Raw genomic sequence first — 22,993 nt, forward strand, 5'->3', positions numbered from 1 at the left:
TCTCTCAATACATAATTTGTCAACTACTTCAACGAGAACTTCTCAGGTGATCCATTATTCTGATATAGATTTTTCCATCACTAAATTACATGCTCATGGCCCTGAATGGAAAATGACTTGTAAAAAGCTATTTATCTTAAACAGTCTCTTTCTTGTATCAAAAGTGGGACCTCTTGGTTACAAAGGGAAAACATCCTGAGTATATGAGATGGTGGCACTCATCCTTTTGAGACAAAAGTTAAACAGGTTGGTGCAATAATATATTATGCTGTAGGAGGTAATGCCTATCTGATTATACAAAATCCATATTTTGCTCACTTGTAATCCTTAATTATCTTGCGGCAGTTTTTGGAAGGAGGAAATGTATTAACCACTGTATCCTAGATAAAATTTAACTTGGGTTATTATATTGAACCTACCTAAAGTCCCACAACAATTTCAGTTGGATTAGGAAAATTTATATATGCTTTACCTGGAAGTTTCCCTTCTTGGAATAATGAGGCCTACAGATCCAACCCACCCTAATGAGTTGTTAATTTGTGAAAAAAACTGGATTACTGATTGGTACTCAATTTGTTTTTCATTTAATTCCTTGTTCTGCAGAAGGATTGCTACTATTTTGTCTTAACGCTTAGTTTAAGATTCCTTGCCAATATACAGTGGACTTCCTTTACTGTGCATATATCTCAAGTGGTGAGCTTTTCAAAGGTGGAGCTGCCCTTCCTCTGCTATTGATTGGCGGTTCTGGTCTGCCTCCTAAGTTGTATATAGCAGAGACTCAGTAACATCATGGATCTGTGGACCTCATCTCAAATAAGAGAGACTATTTTCTTAGTCTTCTGTCTCAAACGGCTGGATAAAATTGCTGTTCCCTGCTCAGTAGTTGCTGTGTTCCACCCCACAGATGACTAGTTAATAAATAAATGAATGGAGATATCCTATCTCCTAGAACTGGAAGGGACCTTGAAAGGTCATCGAGTCCAGCCCCCATGCCTTCACTAGCAGGACCAAGTACTGATTTTGCCCCAGATCCCTAAATGGCCCCTTCAAGGATTGAACTCACAACCCTGGGTTTAGCAGGCCAATGCTCAAACCACTGAGCTATCGCTCCCCCCTGCTCAAACCACTGAGCTATCCCTCCCCGTAGTTAAGCCACCCCGGTTCGTGTATAGTTCTTTGAGATAAAAGGTACTAAAGAAGTACATACAACTGCATGTGTGTATTATTTTACAGCGCTCATAGATGTTATGTGCTTCAAAAAACACCCATTAAAAGACAGGACAATACAGTGCAAATGACAGACAAAACAGGAAGTATAGGGAGGACTGAAGGACATATTACAGAAACATGACTCATTTTTTACATATGGGCATGTCTGGTTGTATGTGGCTTTGTGGTTTGAATGCTTCTGTTGGCTTTTATTATCATGTGAACATATTTTCTGTTGGTATTATTACAGAGTTTCAATAGAGAGGGGGAGTCTTCTTCATAGCTTATGCCAACGTGCCTCATATGGCCAGGATTCATCAGCGAATTTGGTCCACTGGTTGGATCATTAGCTTCCCGGGGCCGGGTACTGATAGGGAGTGTGAAGTGAATGCTGATCCATTTCCCCATCTCCCCCCGAGAGGAAGTGATACGAATGAGATGATAATGAAAGTTTGTTGGAAGGGCGTTATAGGCTTCTACAAGGTTCTTATTCTGATCATAGCTACTGTTGGATGGTTAGGAAACCACTGCTGTGTCTGAAAGATATTTGAGTACTTCATGTCAGCATTGACAGGGCTGCCACGTGGCACATATCTAAGTGACACTCATGCATTTGGCAGCCATATCATGCGTCCAACAGCTCAGCTGAGATGTCACATCTGGCTGAGCTGGGGGAAGACTGCAGGCATGTGTCTTCTAGCAGCTACAGTGTACAGTACTGGGGCAACAGCTGAGCAGGCAGCCAGAGCTGCTCCTCTTTTGCTGCTCTCCTTGTTTGCTCAGGGACAAGAACAAGTGGCTGGGAAAGGACAGTGAGTGTCAGAACAAGCCCCAGGCTCTCCCCCCTGCCCCCAAGCTGGCTGTATCAGCCCTGCCGCTGTCCCCTTCCTCTCCCCTCCCTTCCCCCCCCAGGGACAGTGCAAGGATGTTTCGCGCCCTAGGCGAAACTTCCACCTTGCGCCCCCCCCCCCCGAGCCCTGTGGCAGCTCTCCACACTAAGGTGTCTCTCCCTCCTCCCACCCCCCCACCCCCGCAGGAGCAGCAGCTTCTCCCCTCCGCCCTGAGGCGCCCCCCCCCCCCTCGCGGCAGCTCCCCCTGGCCCGGGGAGTCGTGCGGCAGCTTCCCACCCCAGCTCACCTCTCTCCGCCTCCTCCCCGAGCACGCCGTTGCTGCTCCACTTCTCCCACCTCCCAGGCTTGCGGCGCCAATCAGCTGTTTGGTGCCGCAAGCCTGGGAGGGAGAGAAGCAGAGCGGGGCGGCGTGCTCAGGGGAGGAGGCGGAGCAGAGGTGAGCTGGGGTGGGGAGCGGTTCCCCTGTGTGCCGCCCCACCCCCTTACTTGCTGCAGGCGGCCCTCCCCGTGTCCCCCTGCCCCAGCTCCCTCCGCCTAAATGCCAATGACGACCGGGGCGGCCGAAGATTCGGCCGCCGCTGAAGGACCCGAAATGCCGCCCCCCAAATGCTAGCGCCCTAGGCGACCGCCTAGGTCGCCTAATGGGTTGCACTGGCTCTGTTCTCCCCCACCCCACCCCGCACTCTGTATGTGGCTCCAAAGTTGCCTTAATGGTACTCTTTTGACTTAATACTTTTGACTGCCAAGTACCATCTTGTAAGAATTAAATTTTTTTTCTCCATTGTTGTAACCTAAAAAACAATTTAATTCCATACCAAACTTTCTGCTGTTCATTACTACTAATTACTGAGCTCCAACAGTGTCCTCAGCACTGTTCAAGCATAGGGGCTGATCCTTTAACCATGCAAAAAGTCCTGTTAGGCCTAATTGTCCTCTTACCACCAGCTTAACTCCACTGAGTTCAGTGGAGATACTCTTGTCACTGGTGTGGAAGGAGAATCATACGTATGGATTTCAGTGAGACTACTTGCATGTGTAAGGGCTTCCAGATCAGACCCATGCTGTTGTCCAAATATTATTTTGAAAGGTGCTTACTTAGTTTAAAATTAAACAGGAATTTTAAAAATTACTTTGTGCATCAACATTATTGTTATTGACACCAAAACTTGCAGTTTATCCATTTACTGCTGCCACAGAGACTACAATATTCTTTCTTTAGTGAAAACAACGAGGAGTCCTTGTGGCACCTTAGAGACTAGCAAATTTATTTGGGCATAAGCTTTCGTGGGCTCAAACCCACTTCATCAGATGCATGGAGTGAAAAAAACAGTAAGCAGAATATATAAAAGATGGCAACTCCCATCTTTTCATGTGCTATAATATATATTCTGCTTACTGTTTTTTTCACTCCATGCATCTGATGAAGTGGGTTGTAGCCCACGAAAGCTTATGCCCAAATAAATTTTAGTCTCTAAGGTGCCACAAGGACTCCTTGTTGTTTTTGCTGATACAGACTAACACAGCCACCACTCTAAAACCTTTCTTTAGTGAGTTTGGATGGTGGTTCAGAAGTTCAAAGGGATGGCTTTAGTATGTCTGCCAAAAGTGTAAATGAATATTAGTTATGTTCTGTTGTTTTTTCTCTTCAGATCTCATTAATGGAGCCCAGGAACAGTGTGAATTGCCTCCTATGGATGGCTTCCCTCACTGCGAGGGCAAAATAAAGGTAAGTGTGGTCTTCTGTTAATCTCTGTGTACATGTTATGTTTTTAAAATCCCGTCTGTTGAAAGAGGCCATTGCTGAAACAGTTGTAGATTTATAGATATAAGCAATTGAGATTAATGACCAGAATTCACAGAAGACAAGTACAGAAGATTACATGCCATTATGGCACTCCTTACGTGAAGCCATTGTAATATTGCTGCTGGAAGAAAATGGATGATATCCCTTGTTAAGGCATGGGATAAAACACCAAATAGAGTCCCGTAGTATTTGGGAGGCTTGCTGTGCATCTTAGTATTCTGTCCCTTAATAGTCTGCACATCAGATGAAATTCAGAAATATTTAGGCCCCAGTCCTACACAAGTTTAGGTATGTGAATAATCATATACACGTGAATAATCCCATTGAACTCTGTACACAACTAGAACCATAGATTGGGCCAAAGTCCTTGCCATATCTCTGAAGTGCCTACCTTGTTGTTGGCCGTATATATATATATATATATTAATTAGCAAATACTGAAAACTGTCAATTTCTTACTCAACCCAAAAACATTGAAAAATTTCAGTAATACATATTTTCTGGTAGAATTTTTTTCATTTAAAAAAAAAAAAGTGTAACTTGAAGGGCCAGTGAAACTGATTAGTGATTTTAAAAATGTAAATTCCTCTTGCTTAATTCATAAAAATGAATGATTCTGAAATATTAAAATTTGTTTCTGAAACTGTTTCAGATGTGATATGTATTTTGATTATATACTTGGAATCTGAGATTTTTAAAAAAAAAATTCTACTAAATCAATAAAAGTACTTGGAAATAAATATTGATATTTATTGTAAATTCACTTTTTAAAAAAATCAAACTCTCCCTGGCCTTTATGATCTCGGTGACTTCAGTTTTGAACAACATGGACAAACTGGTTGCAAAACTGCTAACTAATTGATGTCATTTGAATGCTAAATTGCTAATTTATAATCCTGAAGAACAATTTATTTTTGGTTACTTTTTCTGATGACTTTGCCAGGACAACTAATTCTAGGTAGTTCTTCATTAAAAGATTTTTTTTTTAAGTGAATTCTTTGCTTGTGTAAAGATGCCAGACTCACAGCACTGGGGACTGAAGTGATCTGTTTGAACACAGAATAAGTGCAACATGTCCAGAGGCAACGTAAGCCACGTCATGCCACCAACATGCCTCAATCTTGATCTGGAGAGAGTATGCAAGTCTCCATTCAGTCTTTGATCTCTGTTCTTATCTGGCTTCCAGTTAGTGCTTAATATAGTCATCCATGGTGACCGCATGTAGTGACCTAGCATTAGTGGCTTAAAAGAGATAATCAACTCATTTTTTATAGTCTGCGGTACAGTTTCCACAGCTTCTGACACTACTGATTTTAGTCTGTTTCATCTCTTGACATAGCTTTTCCCCCTCCCAAATTGAGTTCTGATGAAAACGTGGCTTTTTAAAGTTAACGGTTACACACAAGCCTTAAACCTAACAGACTGGCTATTTTTGTTTTGTTTCAGTGGATGAAAGATATGTGGCGATCGGATCCATGTTATGCAAGTTACGGTGTGGATGGGTCGACATGCTCCTTTTTTATTTACCTCAGTGAGGTCAGTAAGTCTGTCTTCAAGTGCATAAAACCTACAATAAGGGAGCACTAAAATGTCTCAGTATTTATGGATAATTACTTGTACAATTCATGTGGGGAAAAGAGAACAAATCTTGAACTGGAGTTCTGTGAGGAGGTAGAGAGAAACTAAAATGATTCCAAAGGGTGTTGCAAGTATTTAGAGCTCCGTAGGTATGTCCGCCTTAGAGAATTGTACTGTTACAGGACAATTTTTGCTGGAGGTCCTGAAAATTCATCGCAAGTCTCATCTTATTGATCTCATGCAGCCCAGGTGATTAGTGGAAGGTGTACCAGAAGCAATACCTGGAGAGAGCCAGAGCCCAGCACCACCTCAAATTCAGTTTGCAGCTTGCACCAAAATTCTCTAGTGTAGTCAAAAGACTCTGTCAAGTCTTTGGCCTTTCATAGTTTCTGAATTTGATTAATGTCATTGTTCTCTATTAAATCTGCCAAATTATTAGTAACAGCTCTCTAATGATTCCAGGCAGTGATGTGGTAAAAAGGCTAAAATTTCCAGAAATGAACAGATGAAGATTAATGAATGAAATGCTTTCAAGGGTTTTCTCCTTATGGAATTCAGTTGATCTCTCCTCCTATATACTACATTACAGGAGTTGGGTATCTCCTTTAACTTGCAAGCCAAGGTTTCTTGCGTGCTTGGGTTTTTCGGGTTTTTCTCTTCTAACGTTTTTTTTGTTTTGTTTTGTTTTTTTACTTTTTTTTTTGCATTGAACATACGGCTTTGTCTTCTATGACTTTTGTCTCCAGCTTGTTTCTTCCTCCCATGTTGTTACCGCTCTTTGTTCCACTTCTGGAAGGCAGGTATAATTTGCTGGCTAAAACACTGTGTGGCAGGCAAAGTTCCATCTCCAGCTCTGTCGCTGACTTCTTGTGTGACCTTGGGCAAGTCACGTGATCTCACTCGATCTCGCATTCCCTATCTATAAAATGAGCTGCCTATCTCAAAGAGGCATTTGTGAGCCTCAATCATTAATGCTTCTAAAGAGCTTTCAGATCTGCTGAGAGAAATATATAGCTGGAAGGGACCTCAAGAGGTCAACTACATCTTCTGAGGCCGGACATGTATACCTTGAACATCCCTGACAGGTGTTTGTCCAACCTATTCTTAAAAAACTCCAGTGATGGGGATTCTACAACCTGCTTTGGTAATCTATTCCAGTATTTAATTCTGCTTATAATTAAAAAGCTTGTCCTAATATGTAACCAAAATCTGCCTTGCTGCAGATTAAGCCAATTAATTCTTATCCTACCTTTAGTAGACATGGAGAAAAATTGATCACCTTCCTCTTTATATAAGCTGTTAATGTATTTGAAGACTGTTATCAGGTCCCCCTTTAGTTTTCTTTGCTCAAGACTAAATGTGCCCAACTTTTTAACCTTTTTTCATTGGTCAGCTTTTCTAAACCTCTTATCATTTTTGTTGCTGTCTTCTGGACTCTCTCCAATTTTTCCACATCTTTCTTAACAAGCCCAAAACTGAACACAGTTTTCCAGCTGAGGCCTCACTGACGCCTCAGCTGGATGATGATCTTCTTTGTCTTAGGTCTTGTCTATACTTAACGGCTAAATTGGCACTGCTGCAATCGATGCAGAGTTGTCCATTTAGCAGGTCTGGTGAAGACAAGCTAAGTCGATGGCAGAGCTCTCTCCCATCGACCTCTGTACTCCACCTCCCTGAGAAACATAAGATAACTTAGGTTGATTTACAGCTTTAGCGTAGACCAGCCCTTGCTTATGACACTTGAGTTAATACACCCCAGAATGGCGCTAGCCTTTTTTTGCAACTGCATCATACAGTTGTCTCACGTTTAATTTGTGATCCATTATAACCCTGTTGGTAATCAATAATCAGTGATCAATAATTTGTCAATAATCAATAACCAATTAATTGATAAGCAATCATTGATAACAATTTTAACTGTGATTGTTTAGTGAGAGGGGCTCTCTTGAGGCTGGATTGGTTTGATAACAAACCTTAGATGAGTCACCTTTGGATGGATTTATTGATTTAACACTTAGTAAAGACAGCACATATTCAGAGAAGCATACAGTTACCATCAGCTGCAGAACACCTTCCCTGTAGTTCTGTGACAGACTGTGTGCCGTTTTCAGATGGTCTTACTTCCCCTATGATTAAGGCTAAGATTTTGTCACAGATATTTTTGGTAAAAGTCACAGACAGGTCACAGGCAATAATGAAAAATTCACAGAAGCCCATGACCTGTCCCTGACTTTTACTAAAAATATCCATGACAAAATGGGGAGCCTGGGTGGGTAGCTGCGGGCAGACTGGTTGTTCCAGGGGACCCCAACACCCCTGGGGGCTTGGAGCTCCAGGTTCCCCCTCCACTGGTGGCTCCAAACTCTGGGGTGGCAGGGTGTCCGCCTGGCGGAGACCCTACGGCTCCCAGCCAGTGCTGGCTGAAGTCATGGAGGTCTTTGGAAGTCATAGATTCCGTGACTAAATCGCAGCCTTACCTATAATATAGGGGCAATTATACCTTTTATTATGTATCATTCTGGTCCTTGTCTATTTCCTCTTTTTGGTACACACTTCTTATCTTAAGCTATTTCCAAGGTTCCCTGTTCCATTACAACTTTACAAATATCTCAACACCTGTTGGCTTGTCATTATTTATGCCCCTTTCAAAGACATTAAAGTAGTGTTAGTCAATGTGAGTATCATGCAGTATTTGATTTTTCCATTGTATATGTATATACAATGTATATACTTGAAATGAGAGAGGCTGCAGATACCATGGCGAATTTAATTACCTCGGGTATTAAATGTTATACAAATCTTTTGCATCACAATTCATTAAGGTAATATTTTTATATATTGTTAACACTTTGGTACTTGTGAGAGATCTCTGCCTTCCTGGGTCATGCTACAACAAGCAGTTTTCTTCAAGTCTTTTACTATTGTACATTAATAGTCTCTAACCCCTGCAGATCTTACAGCATTTCCTAGCTTTGTCAAAGAGCATACTCTTTGACATACATAGACTATGAAACTCACTACAGTTTATAATACAAATGTAGTTCGGGTCAGCTGGCCAGCCCTGGACCATCACACCTAGTTCGAAACACTTTCACAGATTTTAAGGCCATTAGACCATCTTGTCTGAACTCATGTACAACACATGCCATAGAACTTCACCTGGTTACCCCTGCATTCAGTTCAACAATTTGTGACTCAAATATGTCTGGGTGAATCATTGCTTTCAGATAAGATACTGTTAATAAGTAAAATATTAAGCTATTGTATTGGGTATGAAGCAAGATGGGTTTAATGCAGCATGTGTTCTTGGCGGGGAGGGCAAATCTTATTTTTCAGCCTTTCACATCTGGAAGGATGAATGTGCATATAATCTAAATGGTAGGCGACGTGCCTAAGGTTCATTAGGTAACTATACATTTATAGATGCCAGGGAAATAAGGTAGAATATAACTGATTCGTTTACGAATTGCATAATTAACCCATTATGAGTGTAAGCCAGTGTCAAAAAGTTTATGCAAATATATAATTTTAGATATGTTTAACTTCCCTCTATTTTTATCAATAGGCTTTTCTGCTACCTGAAATATTTTGGAAAATTAATTTATTTTTCCTTACACTAAAAGAGGAGATTTGTTCATTGGTGTCTTGTACCAGACACCATATATTTTTAATATCAATTTGTACATGTTGCTTCCATTGTAATTACTATGGTAGGTTAAGAGGTTAAGTGATTGGCAAGGATTTAGGCTGTTTGCAGACTTTTATTTGAAATTACTTTTTAAGTAACACTGATGAATTTATGTGATTTTTGTGCTCATAGTGGAACAGAAGAACAGTTCTTTACTCATCAATTTGTTTTTGTATTTAGGGAAGAACTGACAGAAAGGTCTTTGCCTTTTAGAGTTCTCCCTTGACAGTATGTAAAACTAATATTGGTTGAACATGCTGTTAACCTTGAGTTTAAATTCAGCATACTTAATCCAATGATTAATGCCATGATTAATGCCCAACAGCAAAGGTTGAAAGCTTAAATGTTTGTGAATGCAAGCATGAAATGAAATTCTAATAACCACTACAATGGTGTGGATTTATGAGCTGTGTTGGCTGCTAAAGATAACTTGGAAATGGTGTTGCACAGAGTAATTTGTCAAAGTGGGCCATGATGGAGAATTGATGGTTTATGATATGGGTGAAAAGCTGAATGATAAATTTGGCTACAGAACTCTGAGTGATGGGTAGGGGGAAGAGGGCAGCCACCTTAAAATAGTAAAATGCATTACTGTAGCAGGAACAAAAGTTTGTTTTTCAACTTTTTTTTCAATTCCACCTTTAAAGATAAGTATATAGGAATAATATAATTGATTATACACGTGCAGTATATTGGAAATGACAAAACATATATAGATAGATAAATATATTAGACCTGGGTATATTCTCCCCAGGTTCTCTAACAGCCTCTGTAATCTAGTATGACAAGCATGTACCTTTTTTCAGATCTCTTCTCAGAATGCACTGCTTCCGTGAAGCCCCCTTCAGTAGTAATATGGTTTGTATTATAGATCTCAAAATGCTTTACAAAGGTACCTACATATCACTCTTCACTTTAGACAGTGAAACCGGGGCAGGAAGGTGAAATGACTTGCCCAATGTCACGCAGCAGCTTAGAGGCACACCTAGGATTTAGAGCTGGTTTGAACGTTTTTGACAAAACCAATTTTGTTTGTGAAAATCCTAATAATTTCAATGGCATTTGTTACAAAAATTAATTTTTAAATTAGAATTTCCATTTTCTAATATTTTGCTTTAGAAGGATTGCATTTCAAAATGAAATTTTTAAGTTTAATTTTTTTTTTTACATTTTCATTACATATCAATAGTAATAGTGCATAATGACATGTCAAGTCATGTCGTATTATGCACTACTGTTACTGTCAAAATATGACATAATACAATAGTTGATATCTTCTATTAGTTTATATTATTTTTAAAATCATTAAGGGCAACTGCTACTTAGTACCAAATGAAACATCTTATTTTCTAGATTGGTGTCTCCTGTTTGTGTTGTAATGAAACTGTGTGACCCTTTGATCTAGAATATAAGATAAACCCTCATTGTATTAGAGGAGCAGCAGTTTTCAATATCCGAATGATAACTTGGAGTTGTTTTTCTAGGATACTGAAAATAGTTGCTCCTCTAACTTTAAAAATAATTAAACATTCTAGGCATTAGGGACTAAATATGTCTATTTCTTTGGGATAAAAACTCACCCTTTGAACAAAAAAATTGGCTTGTTTTTCGAAACATAATTTTTCATTTACATTTTTGAAATAACTGATGGGTCAAAACAGCAACATTTTACCGCGTACGGTCACTGATTCAGCTCTGACTTTCAGGGATGACTTTGCTTCTGGGCAAAATGATGTCTTTGGAAATTCATGATTTATTCAGTGAAAAAACTGTATTTCCATTAGAAAATCACAGATCTCATCATAAAATTGTAAGAATAAATAAAAAACCCTATGAAAAATTAATTTTTTGCCCATTGCCCACTGAGTTTTTATTTCACGCAGCCCTCTTTAGTCTTCACCTGTTCACTAGCTTTCCTGTGGGGGCACTAATGCCATCTCTGAAGCAGCCTTTTTGCTTCATTTGGAAGCCAGCCGATAGCTTTGAGGTGAGTGAGGTGATTTGTATTTCTTCCAAGCTTTAGGTAATGTCAAAACAGCATCATGAATGGTACGCCTTTACTTAGACAAACTTGGTTAAATAACATTTCAGTCTGAGACTTGTAGGAAGGAAAGAATAGGCCATAACTTCACTGGATTTCTGTACCACTTTGTGCCTAAAGCATATCTGACACTTCTTTAATGGGCCACTGACCACTAGAAGATGATAACCATATTCAATATCTAATGGAGAGGAAGGATGATTCAGTAGTTTGAGCATATTAGCCTTGGATTTGGGTTCAATTCATTGCACCACCAAAATTTCCTTAGTCTCTCTCTGCCTCAGTTTCCCATCTGTAAAATGGGAATATTGCTTGTCTACCTCACAGGAGTGTTGAGGATAAATGTTAACAAATGTTAGATGCCCAGATACTACTGTAATGGGCATCTAAGGTGGATCATTAATGTGTGCAACAGGGGCATAGCCATGGGTGGGCCTGGCCCACCCAAATCAGGGCCAGAGCCTCCCGAATTCACAGGCTTGGACTCCCGCCCCCAGCTCGGTGTCCATCAGCCCAGCCACATGGCGCATCTCTCTCCTGCCGGTGCCACATGCTGCTGCCCCAGTCTCCGACCCCTAGCGCCGGGGGCAGGAGGGGTGGGTGGAGCTCGAGCCCCGGCAGGGTCCCCCTCCGCCCTACAAGTGCACCCCGCAGCCTGTGTGCCCCAGGCAGCCTTCTCTTCAGGTGCCTGCTGAGCGGTAAGGGCTGGTTGGAGGGGGTAGGGAGAAGTCAGGCCCCCTATCCCTCCTGCCGCCCTCCCCAGGGCATTGGATCCCTCCTGCTCCCTCTCCCGATCCTTCCTGCCACCCCTCCCACCCACCCGTCATTGCCCGCTCACCCAAAAGCCGTGGCCTACCCACTTTTCCTGTCCTAGCTACGCCACTGGTGTGCAAAGTATTCTAAGAAGTACTTTTTGAACTTTTTTGAAGGGCAGATATTTACAAAGACTCTCTCATGGTAGGTAATGTGGCTACGTGTTGTGGGGCCATCGGAGAGGAACATTTGTGTTGCAATTCCTGAAGGAATTAAACTTTCCCTAAGGCTAATTTGTGGCGGGTGATTTTTAGAGCAAGTCACTTAGCCTTTCTGTGCCTCAGTTCAGTTCTCTATTCAATGGGGATAATAGCACTTCCCTGTCTCACGGGTGTTGAGAATAAGTACATTAATGATTGTGAGGCTCTCAGATACTACCGTAATGGGTGACTTAAAAGTACAATAGAGGATTTGTTTTTTAATTCACATACTAGACGTACACCACTAGTTCTCTGTTCTTAGCATTTCTTCTCCAGTCAGTTAGGGATCAAAATACAAATGCTGATCAAGAAAATGGGAAAGGCTGCAGTTACCATAAATGTGTGCAACAAAATCATACAGTAGCTCAGTCGTGGACAATATGCTTTCAGCTGCTGCTGTCTCCTTTTTAAAAGGGATCCAGAGCAATTAAGGTCTGTAACAGCCACGTCCAGAAAATGGCTGTTTCCACAGGGTGCTCCAAATCTGGCTGTATGAGTTGTACATTTAATTCTACTTTATTAGCCAGTCAAATAGTCTTCTAGCTTGCCATCTGCGATTGCTAAGGGGGGCTGAATACTCCCTACAGTGGATAGTCATAATTGGCCAAATGTTGAACACGACTATTTCCAACTTCTGAAATGGAGATTGGTCAGGGCATACTTAGATAAACCACATCTCTGATATGAGCAGCCTTGTAACACCAAGTTCTCAATGTTCTCCTCTGCCTGGCTTCAACAATGCCTAGTAATGCTTAATATACTCCTCCTTCCACCAAATATGCATCGCCTTTTTAAAATCCTTCCACGGGACTGGCATAAGTAACCAGAGGGGAGCTGTTCACTGCACATAAGGACTTCCTACAACATCTGAGATCCACTGAAATAATGGCACTACCAATCTCGAGTGAAATTTGTGTGTCCAAGAGTCAAAGCTTTCTCTTCAAATGGCCCACAACTCATTGTTAGAAAAGACCAGAATGAAGACGATTCTGTCTTTAGAGAACAAAATATAAAACCCAGTTCTTCGTCTACCCTCTGCAGTAACCCCACCATCATCCCATTTAAAAAGAAAAAGATAATCACCTTCTTACTGAATTTGGGAAGGAGAACTGGCTGCATATAACTTTTTGTGTTCCCTTCTGTAAATGTATAAGCCTCTCAGATGCCACAGCAGTGGGCATGGTTATAAAAAAAACTAGCTACATTCTTCACTGCTCATCCAGTAGCTACAGAAACCTTGAACCCGGAATGCATTTCTGAGGGAAGCTATTTGTATATATACAAGCTGCAAAACCAGTCCAAAATAAAGTCTGTATTAAACCTTGCAGAAAATAATAAGGCTGTCAGCAAACTGCATAGAAGTCAAACTAATTGTGGGAGATGATTGACAAAGTAAATAACACCTCATAATACCGAGTATTGAATATATCATCAGCATGGACACCTGATTATTATTTATATCTATTATAGTAGATGCTAGGTTATAGCCATGTTGGTCCCACGATATTAGAGAGATAAGGTGGGCCAGGCAATATCTTCCATTGGACCAATTTCTGTAGGTTAGAGAGACAAGAAACTCAGAGTGAGTACATTTCCCAAACTTGAAGAAGAGCTCTGTGTAAGCTTGAAAACTTCTCTCTCACCAACAAAAGTTGGCCCAATAAAAGGTATTACCTTGCCCACCTTCTCTCTAGTATATGCTAGGGTCCTTTACTAGGACAGAAGCCCATTATACTGGGCACTGTACAGACCCATAGTAGGATAGACCCTGACTCAGCTATAACAAAAAGCAGAAAGAAGCAGGGGAGGGAAGAGTAGGGGAATAACAGTAAGTGCATGCATTAACACAGGCCACCAATGTGCACAGCAGAGTTTTTTTTTAATCCATCACCAGGAGAAGATGTAGCAAGAGCAGTCTGTATATCATATAGTACCATGGGTTCATATGACACAACAGAGAGGAGTTTGCTTGTATGGAAATAGCCAATGACATAATATTCAAACTTTTTTCTACACCTCTACCCTGATATAACACGAATTCAGATATAATGCGGTAAAGCAGTGCTCCGGAGGGGCGGGGCTGCGTGCTCCGACTGATCAAAGCAAGTTCAATATAACACGGTTTCACCTATAACGCGGTAAGATTTTTTGTCTCCCGAGGACAGCGTTATATCGGGGTAGAGGTGTATTTGCATCATATTAATCTAGTTCTTCTAGTACCTTGTATTTTCTTTTAGGGAAGAATAAGCCTCTAACATATTGATGTTTCAGGGCTCAGATCTCCCTGTACTACCCAAACATTCTTAATGTAATCACTGATATCCCAAATGACGAAAAAATATTGATTCTACATATTTACTTTAGGCAGGGCTAGTAAAAGTCAAGGTCCATATATGTTAAGGCCCATATATAGGGGACAGCAGCTCGTGTATTTTTGATTTCTGCAGTAGAAAGCCGTACATTCTTGTGGACTCCTTTCCTTTCCCAGAGCTCAGCATGTCAACTTAAAACTTTGAATGTGGCCTGATTTCTCTCCCCCACCACCAAGATGGCACCTATAGCCCTTTGAACTGAGGGACAGGGTTCTCTAATATGAGAAAATTATCTGGTGCCACTTCCTGAATTGCAGAGGGCAATGTTTACTTGCTTACTGGGTGTTTCCAGAACATTTACAGAAAATTTCAGTTCTCTGCTGCTGAATACCTACTGTATGTTCAATGTTGCTTCCATCGCTCTGTTGCCAGTATTCACTAAGTTCTAAAAACTTAGGGGAGTTTGATGGATGAGTTTTGGCTTGGGTCAGTGGTGGGATTTGTTAATGTCCGTCTGCAAAACAAGGCTACAGTCTTGGTGTCACTTTTGATCCTGCTCTCTCCCTTTCCTGCATATTCTGGCCAATGCTAAATCCCGCTTGTTCTTTAATTATCTCCAAAATTCATCCCTTTCTCTCTGTTCCAGCTTCCAAAACCTTGATCCTTGTTTTGTCATCTCTCACCTTTGCTATTACAAACACCTTCCTTCTTGTCTCTCACACCCGTGCCTTGCACTCCGCAAGTCTGTCAACATGCTACCGCTAAATAGTCTTCCTGACTGGCTATTTTGACTGTATCAGCTTTCATCCCTCTCTTCCTAGAATCAATGTACAGGCTTCCTCTCTCCTTCATTGTTATTTGGGGATCCAAATACAGGCCCCAGTGTCTCCAGGTTAATGCAGTTACCCTCGAGTCAGAGACTTCAGTGGTGGCAGAGGAATGTTTAGCAGTCAGCTCACGCTCAGTATGGCTAAAACTGAGCTCTTAATTTTCACCCCCAAATTCTCTCTGCCACCTTCTTTCTTGATTTCTTGTGAACAACACTCTCCTCTGGCCTGTCACTTAGGCAGGCATCATCTTCAGCTCAGACCTCTCTAGGTCCTCAATCAAGTCTCTGTCTCAAGGGTAGCTGCATTAACCTGGACAGACTGGGGCCTGTATTTGGATCCCCATTGCTTTTTCATGTGTTCAAGGGACCCACATGAGTAATGTTTTCTTAGGCCTTCCTCTTGGCCTCAGGTCCAATAATTTGAGTTATCAGGAGGTGACAAGTACTAGCCTGATGTGGGCTTAGCCATTCTCCTCCCTCCTTTTTTCCCCAGGAACAAACTGGTGTGCCCCTTTTAGTACAGGCTTTTGGTCTTCCCTTTGGGCACTGCACTCTATGTAGGGTCCTGCTAGTAAGTATGAGTCAGCTGCCTCTGCAACAGAAGCTGGGGATTTCTCCCACACAGCTGAGCAGATATCATAGAACTGCTCCTGAGCAGTTAGATCTACCAACTTGTTATGATTCTGTCTCTTTACTTTTTATCCATTTCCTCAAATAATCCACTATTTTATGAACATAATCCTTGTGATATACCATCTTTATTGAGGTTTCTAAACTTTAAGCGATATACATCTGGTGTGACTTGACCAGTTAAAGTTTTATGGCTACTTCACTTGTATCAGTACCAAACTCTCTCTCTCTAGCCTATACCTCACTTGTTCTCAGTCTCGGTGGGCGGATCATTCAGATCTCATTGCTCCTTATGTTCTGAGAGTAGAGATCTCATCCCTTCCTCATTTTTTCCTGTAGCATTTAAGCCACATTCAGTACAAGTTTTTCCAAATGTCTTTTGTTATACTTGATGTATGTCTCTGGATTTACTCATCTTCTTCTTCCTCTGTTCTATTTCCCTTACCTGAAATAAACAGTAAATAACAAACAGTAACCTTTTTCTTTGTTTCCAACCTTCTCATGACTTTCTGGTATATAAGTGCCAGGAGCATGACCCTTGCTAACCAGAAATATCCTACTGACTACACCACTGTGACTCTTCCCAGGGGTCCCCAGGATTGTGAGGCACCTTGCTACCACCTGCCCTTAGTGTGAGGAAGCCTTGTTTGTGCCCACTGTGGGTCAGCACTGCCTTCAAGGCCTCTGCAGGCCCCACGCGCTCTCTTTGCAGGTTAACGATCGGTACGCTCCAAGCCCTGAGCAATCCGAGCGTTCCCTGGAGTGTCCAGCCTCTGATCCATGGACACTCACTGAATTTGCAGATCTGCTACTCCTAAAGGAATAGTACATATCAACTGACCAGTTACACCATAGGATGTCCTCTGCTCAATACGGCACTTAGATAAGTTTATAGGAAAAACGAGAAGTGTATTTAACAAAACAGAGATTTGAGAAGATGAAAGTCAAATTAATGGAAACAAAGGGTTAAATACAACATAAATTCACAACATGCTTTCTAGAGCCTAACTAGGTGTTAAGTCATATAAAGCAAAAGCTCACGCAAAATACCCCCCAGCGTATTACAGCCAGGCTTGGCCGTGGTCATCCATCCATTCATGATACAAGTCACGCTGTCCTCTTGCCTCTTCAATGGAAAGATCTCTTGTAACTTTTCGCAATCCCAATAATATCAAAACAGTCCTTTGATCTTTATTCATAAGATTCATAAGGTCCCAAGGATAAAGCTCTGTGGAATCCTCACAGAGAGATGGGAAGTATCCTGCAAAGGACATGATGAAGGAGTAATTGGAGAGGTAGGAGGAAAACCAAGAAATGAGAGTCACAGAAGCCAAGGGGAAGGATAAGATTTCAAGAGGAAGATGGCTGAGGATGGAGTACCGGATCTGACCTTTGGCTAGGAAGAGGTCATTCGAGACTATGGCAAGGCCATAGGCGTCGACTCTGTGGGTGCTGCGGGGCTGGAGCACCCATAGGGAAACATTTGCGGGCGCTCCGCACCCACCGGCAGCCAAGCTCCCCCCACCCCTTCCTCCGATTGCGGCGTCCCCACTTCTCCCTGCGCTTCCCTCCCATCACCAAACAGCTGTTTGGCAGCGCTTAGGACTTTCTGGGAGGGAGGGCGAGGAGTGGGGATGTGGCATGCTCAGGGGAGGAGGCGGTAAAGAGGCGGGGCGGGGACTTGGGGAAGAGGGTGGAATTGGGGCAGGGTAAGGATGGTGGTGCAGGGGCGGCCAAGAGTGTGGGGGTCAAGCAACCATAGGGCAGAGGCGAAGTCGGTGCCTAAGGGCAGGGCAATCTCAGTGAGTGCAAGGGGTGGAAGCCAGGTTAAAGAGGGTCTAGAATGGTTCAGGAGGAGGAGAATTCCACACAGCAATTGTAGACAGTGCAGTCAGTGAGTTTATAAATGAAGAGGAGAAGGGAGATGGGGTGGTGGTGGCTGGAGAATAAGTGCTGTCTAGGGTGGGATGATTTTAAGATGAGAGAGACTAAAGCATGATTGTATTGTGAACAGAAAGAGCCAGAGGAGTGGGAGAGGTTGAGGAGAAAAGTAAGGGAGGGGATGAGGATGGGTTCATGGGAGATGGGATGGGGTCAGTGGGGCAAGTGGAGGGATTTGAGGAGGATAGCAGATAAACTTCTGTATCTGTAATGGAAGGGAGAAGAAGGTGTTGCAGGAAGGTGCGGGGCGGGGGGGGGGAGGAGGAGGAAGGTGAGCCACGTCCTGTTTTGTCAAATTTCTCTTGGAAGAAGTCAGCAAGATCCTGTGCGGAGAGGGAAGTGGAGGCAGGAGCAAGGGAAAGTTTGAGGAATGAGTTAAAGGTGACTGTTACCATGGGTGAGGGATTCAATTAAGCTAGAGAAGTGATATTTTTAGCCAGGAGGGTGGCAGAACCAAAGGAGGAAGGAACACATTTATAGTTGAGGAAGTCAGTCTGTTCACAGGATTTCCACCCGAGATGCTCTGCATTGTGACAGCAGGACTGGAGGAAGTGGTTGTGGTGGGGGCGGTGGGGCAGGAATGGGGGTCGGCACTTGGCAGGGCATACTTTGCAATGGTGGAGAGGCAAAAGAGTTAAGGGTGGAGGAGAGTGAAGCAGGGAAAGCATCAACAACCATATCATTGGAAGAAAGGTAAGAGACGGTGGGGAAAGAAGGCTGAGAGCAGAAAAGTAGTGATCAACGCTGAGGGATGGGAAGTAATGGAAAGGTCATGTGACTGTGTGTTGCGGGAGGGGTTGATGGATGGTGATAAAGGGAACAGGTGATGGTCAGAGAGAGAGAACTCAGCAACAGAGAAATCAGAGAAAAAGAGAGCACAGTGATTGGTGAGAACCAAGCCAAGTGAATGATCTCTTTGACTAGCAGGAGAGTTGAATCAGGGCTGTACAGCAAATGAAGAGATGCTGGCAAGGATACTTGCAGCTAAGGGGTCAGCAGGGTTATCAACATGAAAGTTGGGGTCACTGCAGACAAGCGTGGGACACTGTGAGGAGAGAGCCACGAGTTGAAATCAGAGAGGAAGGCTGATGGGGAGGAGTTAGGTGGATGGGGACAGCAACATGGGGAGGAGAGAAAGTCCGATACAAAGCTGTTCAAAAGAAGAAGAGTGGAAAGGGGGAGGCATTGGAAGCAGCAGGAGCAGACCTGATCCCAGAGCAGAGAGTGTGAGAAGAGAGGCCTCCATAGAGAGGGCAGCTGCACAAGCAGCTCAGATGAAGGATACCGGTCTGTATGAGAGCCAGGAGCTAGAGAGGGTGAGGTACGAAGAGGTTGCGATTGTCCCAGTTTCAGGGATTAGTGCACCTTTGACCCTCTCCGGTCTGTCTCGAGGGCACCCACTTAAGGTTTCAGGCTCTCGGTGGCCACCTTTCTTGGGTAGGGACCTGCCTCTGTCTCCCTCCAGATTGGGGGTATAGGTTTGCAGTCTCTGTGCAAACTGTTATTCCCCCATCTTTATTCCCCAGATGGCATGACTTGGGTCCAGCATCTGTGGTTAATCTCTCTCCAGGGGCTACAGCAGTGTACATTGGTTATAGTGTACACAAAGCAAAATACATTTATTCTTAAAGGTGAAAGCATTAAAGAGAGAACCTAAAAACAATAAAGGTCCTATACACCTACTAAAAGCTCAGCAGATTTCACCCGTTAGTCTTATGGGGCCCTAGTAAGCCAAAGTCTTTCCAACCCTAATGCAAGGGTTGGACTGTCTGTTTGCTGAGTCAAAGAAAAAAAGCCCAGTGTCAGTTTAAACTCTGCCTTTCTATGCCAAAAGATTTTTCTTTGTCTGGTGGTCTCTGGAAAACCCAGTTTGAACCATTAAATGTAAACCTCTCAGGGGGTGGTACCTCTCTGGATATGTTTACAACCTGAGTGATTCACTTTAATTACCACCCATTGTTTTTAGTTCCTAGAGGAGCTGTGGTAACCCTTCTTCGCCCCCCTGCCCCTCCAAGTTGCATACAATCCCTGGCCCACAGTGATACATATACAATTTATAAACATACTGCAGTATGGTCCCCTAAGATATTGCATGAGATGTTGGGGGACTGGTGTGCAAATGAGAGGAGCGGAACCAGGATGGAGGCAAAGGTCACCAGAATTGAGGAGGAAGATGTGGACACAGGACCTAGATTTGTGCTGGTGAGAGGGGCGGGGTTGTAGTGGAGAAGGAAAGAGGAGCAGGTAGAGCTGGTGGGAACAGTAGAGGCATGAGAATGACTAGACATTGGAGATGGAGCAGTGGGCGGAAGGATGGGGGAACGATACATGTTATGATGCAGAAGGAGACGGTTGTGGTAAGAGCCATGGGTAAGTGGCAAGATCTGCTGGGTGCGATGTAAGTGTGTGTGAAGCCAGAAGAGAGGCTTCTGTGCAATAGTCCTGGTCACCTCTCCTTTAATACAGATCAGTTTTGATAGTAGAAATATCTTGCTGTGTGCTCCAAAACGTCCTGCCTACCTGGTTAAAAAATACAGTTGTTTAGCAAAGCCAAGCTGATTTGTGCATCTTAGGTTGCAAGAATGGAGGTTTCTAGTATTTTTCACTAGTGCTTTTGCAGCCTGTGTTGATTAAAATTACGAACTATTACTACAATGTCCAGCATCTTTCCTGAGTTTGAGTGTAATGAAGAGCCAGGCATTTCCCAAGTGGGGATTGACCCCATCACCACTTTCAGACACTCTACTAAATATGTTGAGTGGAAGAGGTCCTAACATTTGTTTGAATGCTCATATATAGATGGGGAACCCAGCTGGGTTGGAGTTTTTTTGCTTCTAATGAGGTTATGGTTTCTACTAAACCATTTTTGTATGATTTGCTTTTCTACGTAATCTTTTTGCATGCTATTTAGCTTAGGCTACTCTACTTTACTGATTTTGGGTTGACTGCTTTCAGAACATAGAGTAGGTCTGAGTAAGCTAAACATGGCTATAACAACATTGCAAATATGTTAGTCCCAGGATAGGAGCGAGACAAGGTGGGTGAGGTAATATCTTTTACCTTACCTGCCTTGTTTATCTCTAAGCTTAATATTGCATTTATTTTGACTGTTTTTGTAAACACAGGAGCATAACAACAGCAACACTGACTTCTGCTCCCATGGAACTTCTACACAAGCCCTGTTAGTGATGGTATCCTAGCTGGCCAGCACACTCTTGCTCTTCTGCCTCTCCCCAATACGTGTGCAAGTATCTTGGGCCTTTAGTGCCTTCTCTCCACCAATAGTGTTGAGAGTTGTGCAGACAGCACACACACTCTTCCTTCTCCACATCGTCTGTAAACCAATCGTTTAGGCCTCAATGCAGCTTAAGAACCCTGCCTCTCTGCAGATCTTAAATTGAAGAGCAGGAAGGCGCTGTACTAACCAGCCATTATACAAGCAGCAGTGACTCCAGAGTACATTGTACCAGAGTACAATGGTAGCAGCTACTGCCATGGTTCCCCTGTCATTATTGTCACTCAGTCCTTGTGGTTACCTTTCCTTTGTCTTAACATTGATATGTGGTGCCATTTTGTTGTTAAACGCATGCATTTTCCTGTGTCATCCGCACCATCCTCCCCCGTTACTTCCCAACAAGCCTCCTCACTGGCAGTATAATGTTTCTCGTCTAGATTGGTAAAGGAGAACTCAAACGTACAGGGTAGAATACTTGACCCTATTTTTTAATCCATCCCTATAGGTTTTATAGCCATGTCCTTAGAACTGGGTAACATATTCCAAACTATTTTATTATTATTCCTTTTTTCCCTAATAAAAAGCAACCAGCTATTGAAAATGACCTTCTATACACTATATTTAAGGTATGAGTAGAGCTTTTTCTATATCTTAAGTTTTCCCTGGTATCCATTTATACTGCAAAGCATCTTTGATGTCTTTTCCTGGGAAGACACATCATAACAGCAAATGGCTTTGTTTTAGGCTGACTTGATATTCATCAATCAAGCTGTAGAGAAGTATAACATCAATGAAATACAAGAGAATTTGATAAAGTTGCACGTGTTGAAAGCAGAATAAAAGAACTTTTCCGTCCATTATTTTTGCAGGTTGAAAACTGGTGTCCTCATTTACCTTGGAGAGCAAAAAATCCTGATGAAGAAACTGATCAAAAAGCAATGGTGAGAGCAGTGGTGATTTTGGCTGTGCCTTAAAACCTATTTAAATGTTCAGTGAAATTGTCCAACAGATTCATTTTCATTCTTCAGCTTATCACTTACTGTATAGGCAAGGAAGCAGTTTGTTAATCAGTCCACAGACAAAAATCGGACGCTTATACCCATATAAATGCCAATAAGAATATTAACACTAGAGTCCTCCAATCATATTCCTCTTTTCCATGCAAACTACTCCTTTAGAGACCGTTATCAATGAGGCTACACACTCAGTCATGTGAACAGCATTTCACCCAGTTTTCCTCCATTATTGCATTAAGTTACAATCGTGGGTCCAAGTCATACAAAGACTTGTGCACTGAGTAGTCCCATTGAAGTCAATGGGTCTTTTGCAGTACATAAAGTTTAAGCAAATCTTTGCAAAATTGAGGGCTTCATATTGCTGGATAAAGTTAAAAAGGTGCTGACTATCTTCCGTGGCCATTCGGAATTGGTGTAAACTGTCCATTTTTAAAAAAAAAAAATTGATGGATTTGTGCACTGCAAGCTTTCTCTAATCATAGCAATAATGTCTCAAGGGCCAGAGTCTCAGCAAACGGCTCATACACTTGATTGTATTTTAGTTTTGTGTCAGCATTTTGATTTTTCATAAAATTTGGTTTTTCTTCATATGCTCCAGAGCTATAAACATTATCATCTGATTGTAAAGCACTTGTATATCTTAGGGTAATTGATGGCCTATATATGAACATTGTTAACCTGACTGTGGATAGATTAATCTGTTCTAGCAGGAGGACTGTTTCCAGTTAAGGCTGCTTTCTTAATGTTGTCATGGCTAACTTTTTCTTTCTTTGGTCATTCATGACAAACAATTATAGTGCCTTGGGGCTACTTCTCTTTTGTTTCTAGTGCATTTTAATCATAGAT

At 42.3% G+C, this 22,993-nt stretch overlaps 1 protein-coding gene across 1 annotated transcript in view; it reads left to right on the plus strand.

The window, feature by feature from the left end:
* MGAT5 (alpha-1,6-mannosylglycoprotein 6-beta-N-acetylglucosaminyltransferase) overlaps positions 1–22,993 on the plus strand; it is a 165,048-nt gene that overhangs the window by 58,423 nt on the left and 83,632 nt on the right. Inside the window, exons 3-5 of the mRNA XM_065413559.1 lie at positions 3,710–3,786; positions 5,311–5,400; positions 22,001–22,072. Of these exons, the coding sequence (XP_065269631.1) occupies positions 3,710–3,786; positions 5,311–5,400; positions 22,001–22,072 (239 nt within the window). The remainder of the gene's footprint in view (positions 1–3,709; positions 3,787–5,310; positions 5,401–22,000; positions 22,073–22,993) is intronic.

The sequence above is a fragment of the Emys orbicularis genome, chromosome 11, assembly GCF_028017835.1.
Source record: "Emys orbicularis isolate rEmyOrb1 chromosome 11, rEmyOrb1.hap1, whole genome shotgun sequence".
NCBI lineage: Eukaryota > Metazoa > Chordata > Testudines > Emydidae > Emys > Emys orbicularis.